This window comes from Mytilus californianus, unplaced genomic scaffold (genome assembly GCF_021869535.1).
Source record: "Mytilus californianus isolate M0D057914Y unplaced genomic scaffold, xbMytCali1.0.p SCAF_6, whole genome shotgun sequence".
Classification (NCBI taxonomy): domain Eukaryota; kingdom Metazoa; phylum Mollusca; class Bivalvia; order Mytilida; family Mytilidae; genus Mytilus; species Mytilus californianus.
In genome coordinates, this window is record NW_026262712.1 from 39,644,457 (window position 1) to 39,656,827 (window position 12,371).

Below are 12,371 nucleotides of genomic sequence, written 5' to 3' on the forward strand. Positions count from 1 at the left end.
AAAAATTTCGGAGTTAAACGTTGATAATATAATTATGAAAATAGTTTAGTTGTTGATGTTTTGTATCCATTTAATGATATTATTGATATCGTTAACAATTTTACAATAAACGTCATGTACGAAAAAAATGACCCCAAAACAAACAAAAAACAGTTCAAGTCGAAATAATTGTAGAACTATTCTTATAGTGCAAGACATGTTTATAAACATGATGCATTCTTTATTTGACACTCATATTGAGTTCCTTCGCAAACGAAAGAACATGCCCTTTTTGGAATTTTTGGAGCTCAATACTTTTCAACTTTTACTTTATTTGATCTTTTTAAATTTATTATTGTCACTAATAATATAAAAATACGAAGACGTGGTATAATTGCCCTTGAGACAACTCTCCACATGAGACCATATCACACCGAAATTATTTTTCCGGAATTTTTCTTATAGCTACCTATACTCGGTAGTAGGACGTAATGGTACTCGTTCAACTAAAAGAAAACAAACAAAGTAAAAACCAAACAACTATATGTCACTGTACGGCCATCAACAATGATTTTTATAGACTAAACGTGCGTCTGGTGTACACAATTGTAACCGTGCTTTATTATTACTTTATTGTACACAATTCTAAATCAAACATAGATTTGTATGAACTGTCCTGAAACTCATCAGCATATTGGGCATCAAATTGTTCATTTTGTGCTACTGTGAAGTGGTTTTTCCAGTCTCCTACTATTCCTGAAACATAGTGATAACCAACGTGTTTACATAAAACATTATTTTGATTAATGAACATGCACATTAGTTAGAGGATTTTTTTTTTATGAATTAAAATGTTTATACTGCAATCACTATTTTTTTTAGTGTAGTATATGTATAAAGTCTCAAGGTACCTTGCATCTATTAAGAATGAATGGACAGTTAGGTCTAAATTTGTTTTTACCGATTAATTCTGGGTCGTCGTTTTGGTCCGTGTTTAATTCATGTTGATCTCATCCAATGGCTGGGTAGGAAAAACAACTATACGTTTGAGTTTTAATTATTTAATTTTGGATGTTACACGTCTTCTGATTGACTGAACGTTTTTTGTCTATCAGCTCATAGATTGAATGATTGTTGGTTGCTTAACGTCCAGTGTCTCCCCAGTGTCCCTCCAGCTCATAGACATAATTTTGTCATATGACCGTGACGTCATCAACACTTTGCCAAGATTAAATCGTTTAACATAGAATTTAGAATTTAATTAATAGTACTGATTGTACTATTAATTGTAATATGTTTTCTGTCTATTTGAAATAACATAAAAAGTGTGGCTTTGCAGTTTATTCATTATGCACCATATTTTTGATGTTATTTCTTCATAAACAGAACAAACATCACAATTATTCCTTAAATGTTGAATTGCGTGATAAATTATACATTATTCGTATAGTGTAGGCAAATATGAATTGCATTTAAATACATACTATGAAACAATAAAAACATTCTGCGAATCTCGCGTTTCTGTTCGTTATCAATCTCTAACAACTTTGAAGTTCGTTAAAATGATTATTAGAAATCCAAGTGGTAAGGTTTGATGATGTTTAACCAACAGTGGCAAATATTACATATATATAAGGACGAAAGATAATATGATATCAAAAGAAATAGCTTTGAAATAGAGCGCAATTTATTAATTCAAAATCTAAAAAGATCTGCCTATCTTACCGAATCAGCAGATATTACCCCTCTAGTTTGGGGGGTTCATATTGCTCAGTAGTTAGATTTCTATGTAATGATTGTCGTTTTGTTGTTAATTGTGCTTTGTCATGATGTTGTTGGTTTTTTTCGTCCACTTTCTAAATTTTGAATTTTTGATCATCCTTTTGGTGTCAGCCTCTTTTTGTTTTTTATTAACAGAAATATTGATAGGAATGGACATGATGCACTAGAATTACTCTTATTTTTTTATATTTGTTTATCTAGCACAAAAACAACTGACATGAGTTTTTATTGTTGAAATGTAGTGAAAGAAGATCTAAATTCGTGTCATAATGACTTAATGATTTTGCGTGCATAACAGAACAATTTTACGGATGAAGGAAATTAAGTTAATGCTTACGGCAGAGGGATACCTTGGTTCTTGTAAGTTCGATTGCTGAATGTCCAAATTCATTTCATTCATCAACGATATATATAAACATGCAGATCATTAAGAATTGGAGCAGATAAAACTTTTTGCAATGTCCGAAACAGCGACAACGTCGTTTTTTTATATGAAACTCTGTCTTATGTAATTTAAGCGAAGCAACGTCGCCGCTGTTTCAAAGTTGGCAAGCGCCAATCAAAGAATACGTGACTGGCACATTTTTGACAAATATATTTAAGTTTCCTTTAGGAAAAAAATGAAGTAGGTTACCTTTTCTATATATGTGTGTTATTCCGTCCACTGCTTTTGAAAAATCAATCTTATTTTCTTTCATGTTCTCAAATGATGTTGCTTTCGCAATGTCTTCTATAAGTTTATCTGTGCATTGTACTTCTAGAAAATCGGCTAGCTTCCTAATCTCTGTTTTGGGGTCCTTTGGTGTCCATAAAAAAAGTAAAATATGATAACCATTAAAGTAAGAAAAATAACCCGTTACAAGCTCACTTGTATGTATATTGTTAAGTGTACTTCAATATGACTGTATATATATGGAATTCCGGTATACCATCTTCTCCGCAAGTTTATTGTTTTCTGTTTGGTAATAATTTAACAATAAGATCTGTTTTGTTACATCTTGTGGTCCGTTTATTTGGCAATCGCCAATGGCAGTCAGCAGGGTTTAAGAACATCAGTTGTTCGACCTGCTAGTCAAATGCGTTTTGTTAAAATATGCTTTTTCACTCATTTGGTCTTTTGGGAAATGTTGTTTGTGCTGTGTTTAGACCCCTCTACCAAGAAATTTGTTTTGCATGCACACGTATAAAAATTGCGGTTTTTATCCAACGCAATCATAGGTTTGAACGTCGTTTTCAATTTAGGCTTGTATATATGGAATTGGATATATTAATGTGTGCATTTACTTAGCCAGAATGACTATCATTTTACGCATAACAAAAAAAGAACATTATGAACAGCATGTTATTTAATTTTTTTAGATTTCATATCCAGAACAAAGAGTTATAAATACATACAATATGTTGCGTGTTCCTCATCTTGAAAATCTTGATACCGACTTGTTATATGTATATTATCAGAAGTCCATTACTAGACGTCTAGTAATGGACTTCTGATAGTATGGATTACAATGATATAGAAACACAAAGTTAAAGTTTTGTCAGAGCGAGAGATAATGTATAATAATATACTGTTTTCACTACTTTCATCTTAAATAATGAACAACAAACTATCGAGCTTTCTTTAAAAAAAAACCCATACAGTTTGAACTCGGAGTACATACAGCTTACATTTGCCAAATTATCACATGTAATATAGCACAAAATAAGAATAAAAAGCTCCTTTAAGATTGGAAATATTAAGACAATTAAATTAATTAAGAAAGTATACAATGAAAAAACCTTTTTCATTTCCTCATAAGAGCAAGTGAAGATCATGCCAGGATAGTCTTTCTCTGCTAGTTCAATTCCCTTTTCGTAAGTGTACCATGAACCATATGCCCCTACAAAAAACCAATTGTATATGTCAATCTATATGCACTTATTATTTAAATCAATATTCACTTACACATAATTATTTGTAGTAGAAAATGCCCGCGGTACAATTGGGTTATGATGAAACAAAGAGTTTTAACATTTTGCGGGTAGTATGTCGACTGAGCATGCGCAAAAGCGTATAAGACACGGATGGATAACGGTCTTCGAATTTGGATATTTTCACTGTAAACTTTATTAAACAAAACTAATTGTCATGCTCACATTGCAACTGTATAAAGAGCAAGGCGAAGGCAAATTGTAATACGGCTACTTCAGCACAGAATTCCTGCTCGAAAGATACTATAATGATGGTGAAGAATTGCTGATTAACGCCTAGCGGCTAATTGATATGCATATTCAGGACGAGAACATGTTAGTGGAATATGAATATTAACCCTCCCTTGTTTACTAGTGTCATGGTGTAAATTTCTGTGAATTTATTTCATAACTTTTCTATACTGTTTTATGTTGTTACAATCTTTTTCAATCCTTATGTCGTAATCTGCTTGAAGTTCAATTAGTAATATAGAACTTAAAGAGTCAATGTGATTCTGTAATAACGGACTAAGCTTAACTAGTACTTGTGAATAGACCAAATTTGTCAAATGTATATTATTTGGTGTCATTTTATATTCGAGCAATTTAATATTTGTTATAAAAAGAGACATTACGAAAATATAGTGAGTGAGGATTACCGAACGTTAGAATACGGACCCCGTATTGCTACAATTAAGGACTTTCCAGCGGACTGGGCCGTTGTTATTGTTTTATGGACTTCCATATGTAACTTTGTTTTATGTAATTATATTGATTTAGTTTGGATTCAACAATAGAACATTGAAAGTACAACCTGTGTATTTCTTATTTATTCAAATCTACCGCTAGTTCCCCCGTGTTTTTAAAATTACAATACGTCACTAGACTGATACACTGAGCCGGGTTTTTTACGGGCTAGTTCACAAGGTAACAGTCCGCAATAGGAAATGTCACCTTAACCGGACACATTATTCTGACTCCGAGCCAAATAGTCTTTGCTCTTACGCCTTAATTCCGCGTGCTTAACGGAGAAGCAGCAAATACAAATTTTAAAGTTTTTGGTTTGACCTGTACGTACCAATTTGTTTTAAATTAAATATATTTTATTTTATTTCGTTCACGATCAGTGAACTACTAAAGGTATTTAGGGGGTGAGGTCTCTTTCACATAACATGGTCAACCCCCCGGCATTTGTCCCTGTCCCAAACCAGGAACCTCTTACCTTTTGTTAGTCTTGTATGTTGTTTTTTTGGTTTTCTTTTGGTTGTTTATTGATATCTTCAGGAGTTTAGTCTGACGTCCATTTTGCTTAACTAGTATACATAATTGTTCAGGGGTTAAATTAAGCCCTCCTCCGGTATCGGAATTTTCTTCGCAGTGTTGAAGATCAACGGTGGCCTTAGGCTGTTTTCTGTTCTTTGGTTGGGATGTTGTCTATTTGACACCTTCCCGTTTCCATTCAAACTGTTATGTTTGTTAAGTGGTGTTTAATACAACTATATGTACACATGGCAGTTTTTTTTTAGACCGGTGTACCAAGAATAAACCAACGTCTACCAAGATAAAAACTATATAACAAACGAGCATCTCCTTTGAAATTTAAATTATGTTTATTTTTTTTTTTCACAATCTCGATCAGTAAACCGTTATTGAAAAAAAACATTCGCATACAAAATTCTATTCATTTTATTAATGTATCAATAACTTACACTTTGCTGACATCCACAAGTCGAAAAACTCATTCCAAGTTCCAAAAAAGCTAAGAAATATATTGTCTTTCCTTGAATGATGGTAGTACGATGCACACGTGTCTTTTGGATTTCTAATCATGTGTATTATCTTGCTTCTATGGTCGATGTGTTTCTTCGGAAGATACCGGAACTGACAATGAGTGTTGAGTAGTCTAGGCGATGGAAGGATATCGGTGACGGAAAAGTCTGAAATGGTTTCCAGCATCGTCGTAGCTTTGTTTATATTATCGAGTTCTGCTGTTTTTCGGATTAACATGCTGATAATTTCGTTGATCCAATGTGTTCCTGGGAAAATGGTTATCAAAATAGTTATAGACACGCGTGTATATACAATTGGACAGTATATAAAAGATATAGCGGGGAAAATATCTTTTAAGTCTGAATAATAATTTCACCGTTGACAATTGCAGCTTACCAAAAATATTATAATTTATTACATGACTATAAATTTTCTGTTTTCTCATTGGCTAAAAGCATAGGAAATCATCTTTGATAAAACGTTATATTCACCGCGGCAAAAATCACGAGAGGTTAATATAAGATTTGGAACAGCGTCCGTGTACCTAAATATAGATATTCCAAGGAATGAAATAGGTTTATGATGTCAAGAAAATTCCCGGTTTTTTTTTTTCTTGTTTTCAGTGTATTTTTTCTCTTTTTTCTTGTTTTTCTTGTTTTTGGTGTATGTGTTTTTAGTAAACTTTATTTATTGAATATTTCAACTTATGAAAATTAGTAACTGCAAAAGCACATGATATATTTAGTATTAAACAGGGAGCAGTTTTAAAGGTATCTTGAGCAAATACTAGAAAAAAGGAGAAGGAAATATAAAAAGTCATACAATAAAACAATTGTTGACTTTTGATTTCAGTTGATACCATGATTTATCAACGCCAGAGATATGATATTCACCCTCGGCCGTTGACCTCGGTGAATATCATATCTCTTGGGTTGATAAATCATGGTATCAACCTCATCAAAAGTCAATAATTGTATAATATCTATTTTACCTATTCAAATTTTTCATGGGTGTTTCACGTGTTCTGGAAAAAAGCTTAATCCAAACTGGGTATTTCAATTTGTCATTATAACTATGTGGTAAGTCAAATATTAGCAGAAATACATGGCTATCATCAAGTTATGGTGAAAATGTTAGTGGCCATAGCAATACATTGTTTGGAGTATCGGATGCCAAGTGCACTTTTTTCGCGGAATTAATTTATTTCTATATTCAAAAGAGGTAAACAAAGAGGTGTTAAAAAAAACCGGTAATTTAGTCAATAAAACCATTTGTTTATAGTATCGTATATCATTGATGTGTTTCCATATCAGCTCAAAAACATTAAACTTTTGACAATGATCTTTAATAAATCAAATAATCGACGTAACTGTTAACAATTTAAATGTTATGCCTTAATATGATGACATTCGTGATCCTAGTGATTACATGACAATGGTGTGATATAAGATGAGTGACTTTCAAGATCCCGGTGCCCGCATTACAATGTTGTGTTGTGTTATAATATGGATGACTGTCAATAACTTGGTGATTACATTACAATGTTTTGCTATAAGATGGCTTACTTTCAAGATCCTAGTGCTTAATTTAAATTGTTTTGTAAGAAGATGCCTGACTCTCACGATTCTGGTGCTTACATTACACTTTTGTGTTTTAAGAAGAGTGAATTTCAAGAAACTGGTGCAATGTTGTATTATGACTGGTAACTTTCGATAAACTGGTGCTTACATTACAATGTCGTATTATAAGAGGGGTGACTGTCAAGATGTTGGGGCTTACATTACAATGGTTTGTAAAAAGATGACTAGCTGTCCATATTCTGGTGCTTACATTACAGTTTTGTGTTTTATGATGGGTGACTGTTAGTATCCTTGTACTGGCATTACAATGTCGTATTATAAGATAGATGACTTTCAAGATACTGGATTGATTTGCAATGTCGTTTTATAACATGGTTGACTTTCAAGATACTGGATGGTTACATTACAATGTCGTATTATAAGATGGGTGACTTTCAAGATACTGGTGCTTACATTATATTGTCGTATGATATGATGGGTGACTTTCAAGATACTGGTGCTTACAGTACAATGTCGTTTTATAAGATGGGTGACTTTCGAGATAATGGTGCTTACAGTACAATGTCGAATTATGGGATGAGCGACTTTCAGGATACAGGTGCTTACAGTACAATGTCGTATTATGAGATAGGTGACTTTTAAGATACTGGTGCTTACATTATAATGTCGTATTATACGATGGGTGACTTTCAAGATATTGGTGCTTACAGTACAATGTCGTATTATGAGATAGGTGACTTTCAAGATACTGGTGCTTACAGTACAATGTCGTATTATGAGATAGGTGACTTTCAAGATATTGGTGCTTACAGTACAATGTCGTATTATGAGATAGGTGATTTTCAAGATACTGGTGCTTACATTACAATGTCGTATTATAAGATGGTTGACTTTCATGATATTGGATGTTTATATTACAAATTTGTATTATAAGATGGGTGAATTTCGAGATACTGGCCAGGAGTCGGTTTAACAAAAAAACTTACAACTAAGATTGACCGTAAGTCATGAACAATACAGTATACTTACGATCAATCTAAGTCGTAAGTTTTTTTGTGAAATCGACTCCAGGCTTACAGTACAATTTCGTATTATAAGAGGGGCGACTGTCAATATGTTGGGGCTAACATTACAATGTTTTGTAAGAAGATGTCTGACTGTCGATATTCTTGTGCTTACATTAAAGTTTTGTGTTTTAACATGGGTGATTTTTAGTATCCCTGTACTGGCATTACAATGTCGTATTATAAGATGGGTGACTTTCAAGATACTGGATGCTGACATTACAATGACGTATTATAAGATGGGTGACTTTCAAGATACTGGTGCTTACAGTACAATATCGTATTATGAGATAGGTGACTTTCAAGATACTGGTGCTTACAGTACAATGTCGTTTCATAACATGGGTGACTTTCAGGATACTTGATTGATTGCACTGTCGTTTTATAAGATGGGTTACCTTCAAGATACATGTGCTTACATTACAATGTCGTTTTATAAGATTGGTGACTTTCACGATATTGAATGTTTACATAACAATGTATTATTATAAGATGGGTGACTTTCGAGGTACTCGTGCTTACAGTTCAATGTCGTATCAAGAGATGGGTGACTTTCAAAATACTGGTGCTTATATTACGATGTTATGTTACAAAATGGCAGACTGTCAAGGTCTTGTGCTTATATTACAATGTTGAGTTTTAAGTTGAGTGACTTTCAAGACTTGTGTTCTTACATTGCAATTTTCTTTTTTCGGCATTGATGAATGCCAGTATTCTGGTGTCTACATGTACATGACAATACATATATATATATATATATATATATATATATATATATATATATATATATATATATATATACAGTAACCATATCATGTTTTAATCGTTTGTCTTTTTGTGTTATTTGTGAAAAATTCACAAACAATAAAAATGCACACAATGCGTGACGAGTTCGAATATGATACATGAATATTAACTCATATGACTCGAGCTTAATTTTAATCATTCGTGTTTGTTTACTATTTCAGATAAATACCTGACTTTGCGTACGTGCATATCATAATATCTGTATCTCTTGACTGGAAATTAGTGATATCTTTTAAAGCTTGTTCGGCTCCTTTCTCTCTGAATGGAAGGAAAGATGGATAACAAACTCCATCATGCTCCGGTAAGGGAACAGGTTTTAAGCTCTCTCTAATTTTCTTCATTTTTTCCAAATCCAATGCCATAGTTTAAGTAATATAATTCTGCAATTAAATTTAGTTTCAGTATAAATTTCGAATGGTTGACTTTTTAATGAATAATATTAATTCTATATTTGCAGGGCTCGAGAAGATAACTGTTGAGCCTATTGCGAAAAATATTATGTTTAGCAATTAGATTGTACGCGGTGTCACGCTAGTTTGTGTTAAATTCGTACCTTTCTGGTTCCTTCTGACTAGACTTGCAAAAAAAAAAAAAAAATAATGCGAAGGATAAACCATCGTGCTAAACCTTCTAAACATAGCTAATGTCTTTTTTAACGTATACTAAAAAGATAAATAATGACCATGATGACCTGCTGTAAATATATCCCCTTACCACCATTTCTTTTATATAAATGTTAATTTTAAAGATAAGGTATATATTTTACTACCGTGTGACATGGGTGCACCGTTGCGGAGGAATCTACGAAGAAAAAAAGAAGAAGAAGAAGAAAGGTACATTCAAACTAAAGAGTCGATAACAAACTGACAAAGCCATGGCTAAGAAAGAAAAAGACAAACAGACAAACAACAGTTAATAAAACACAACATCGATCAACTAATAACCCCACATAAAACGGGGAGATATCAGAGGGTAATGTAAGAAAAGCAGATATTGCTCCACATGTGAAAACTGATGTTGCATCGTGAAACCTTGAAGCATATACCAGAAAGTTATGATATAATAATGGTGCCATATATTGGAACAGAAGAAACAACGGGTAAATTCAAACAAGGAAACCTATATTTACGTACACGGTGGGTTCCACTTGTGAAGCAGGATCTGCTTACTTTCCGGAGCACATGAGACCCCCTCCCCTTTTTTTCGGTATTTTATGGTGCTCTTGTTGTCTAGATTTGAGTTTTAAATATGTTGTGTCTTGTGTACTGTTGTAGTTTTTTTTCGTTGTTTTTTTTTGTTTTTTTTTGTTTTGTTTTTGACATGGCATTATCAGTTTGTTTTTGACTCATGAGTTTGAATGTCCCTTTTAGTTGAGACAAACGTCGATCGTGTCTTTAGTGATTATGAGCTTGAAGTTGTTGATGACGCTTTGGTGTAGTTTTTACTTTTGGTAATATCTAATTCTTAAAATATGGAAAAACAGATATCAGTTCTGTAAATGGTATCTTATTGATAGCATTGTAAATACAAATATTGCTGTAATTGACCATTGATATTATCAGTGTTTAACACCACTTTTTGAACTCTTGGTTATATCGTGGCAGCTATTTATTATTGGTGGAGGATGCCGGGGTGTCTTTAGATAACCACCGACCTTTGGCAAAAAAAAAATAGCAATCCTAGTTAATTAAGGAGGAAGTTAATCGCACCTGCCTCGAAAATAATTCAACTCACAAACTCACAAACTCACTGTTGACAAGTCAGTGCTGAATAAAAATAACCTACTCAGACCACTCGACCAATAAGACCACTGTTACAATTGGCCTATTGTTTCCTCGTAACAATAGCAATAAAGAATTATGTCATCAAAATATTTGCAGAGTCGAAATGAATATTTACACATGTACATGTATACTTCAGTATGAGCCAATGCTTCATGTTGAAGGCCGTACTTTGACCTATAATTGTTAACTTTTTATACATTGTGACTTGGACGGAGAGTTGTCTCATTGGCACTCATACCATATTTTCTTACTTATATTGGTATCTTACTACCTTCAATTTGAATACGATATTTCATAAAGTATACAAAATAGCGTACATAACTTTATAAGATATTTTATAAAATTCATAAGCTACATGTATCTAGAAATTGAATAAATATGAAAAGGGCTTGCCATATGACTTCATTGACATGACGTTAACATGACAAACGTATTTAAAAAAAAGCGCTACAATGACATTTTGATAAGTACCTAAAAGAGGGGCGAAAGATATCAGAGAGACATTCAAACTCATATATAAAAAATAAACTGACAACGCCATGGCTAAATAGAAAATGATAAACAGACACATATAAGTACACACATACAACACAGAAAACTAAAGACTAAGCAACACGAACCCCACCAGAAACTGGGGGGTGATCTCAGGTGCTCTGGAATGGTAAGCAGATCCTGCTCCACATGTAGCACCCGTCGTGTTGCTCATATTATTACAAACCCGGTAAATAGTCTTATTCGGTAGGTCACATTCGTGAAAAGGAAACGAGATTGTAGTTACGACAGGAACATATCCAATATCATCTGTGAAACGGATATTCCATAACGGTCAACCAACTCGTGATGGCGTCCATAAGATTTAAGGAGACAGGGTAATAAAAAAAGAATCCGTGTATGCACAAACCTCACTTCGTATCCAGACTCAGCCAACAATGTCACAATAAAAAGCAACTTTAAACTTATTTACATACAAATAAAGGGGTTGCTATGAAATATTATGTTCTAGATGTCGACATATTTTAGTATGCCTTATTATCGCTATCACAGGTCACGTTATCAAATGGTAGGTTATGTAAGGTCAATATATTGTATCTAAACTATGTCTTAATAGAGCTTTCTTACAATTTGACGAAAGATACATACACTTGACGAATCATACGTAAAACTCGTTTTAGGGATCCTTTATTTTGGCATATTTAAATACTCATCATGGATTTTTGAAAGCGTTTAACCCTAATGTTAGCCTATTAAGGACCATTACCCTACATGCAACGACACTTATTAATTTAGATTTTTCGTGCCCTAAAACTCCAAAAAAAGTGCTCCAACCCACCCTTCCCACTTAAAAAAAAAAACATGTTGCATTATATAACCTTAGAAAATACCAAAGCAAATACATTTTCCACTTCCCTCACGGAAAAAATAAGAAAAAATAAAAAAACAAATAATTCCTTAATTCAAATATTTCCAACGCCCAATATAATAAAATGAAGAAAAAAATATGACCTTTATACTATACCATATGCCGGTGCTCGTTTAATAACTTGTGAATCACCGCCTCTCCCTGGGTAATAATTATTGTCACCTTGTGATGTGTTTATGCACATTCTCCTATTGAACCGCTCTTTAACGTATAATTGCATTTTGGTTCTGAACAT

General features: G+C 33.1%; 1 protein-coding gene across 2 annotated transcripts in view; it reads right to left on the reverse strand.

Moving 5' to 3' along the window:
* Nucleotides 1-578: 578 nt before the first annotated feature.
* The window catches only part of LOC127706409 (sulfotransferase 1C4-like), a 96,660-nt gene continuing 84,867 nt past the window's right edge, over nt 579-12,371 (reverse strand). For both annotated transcript variants that reach the window (XM_052211009.1, XM_052211007.1), the window contains exons 2-6: nt 9,102-9,312; nt 5,421-5,747; nt 3,541-3,641; nt 2,396-2,558; nt 579-735 (exon numbers count right to left, since the gene is read on the reverse strand). In XM_052211009.1, the coding sequence (XP_052066969.1) occupies nt 605-735; nt 2,396-2,558; nt 3,541-3,641; nt 5,421-5,747; nt 9,102-9,294 (915 nt within the window). In that variant the 5' untranslated portion in view covers nt 9,295-9,312 and the 3' untranslated portion in view covers nt 579-604. The remainder of the gene's footprint in view (nt 736-2,395; nt 2,559-3,540; nt 3,642-5,420; nt 5,748-9,101; nt 9,313-12,371) is intronic.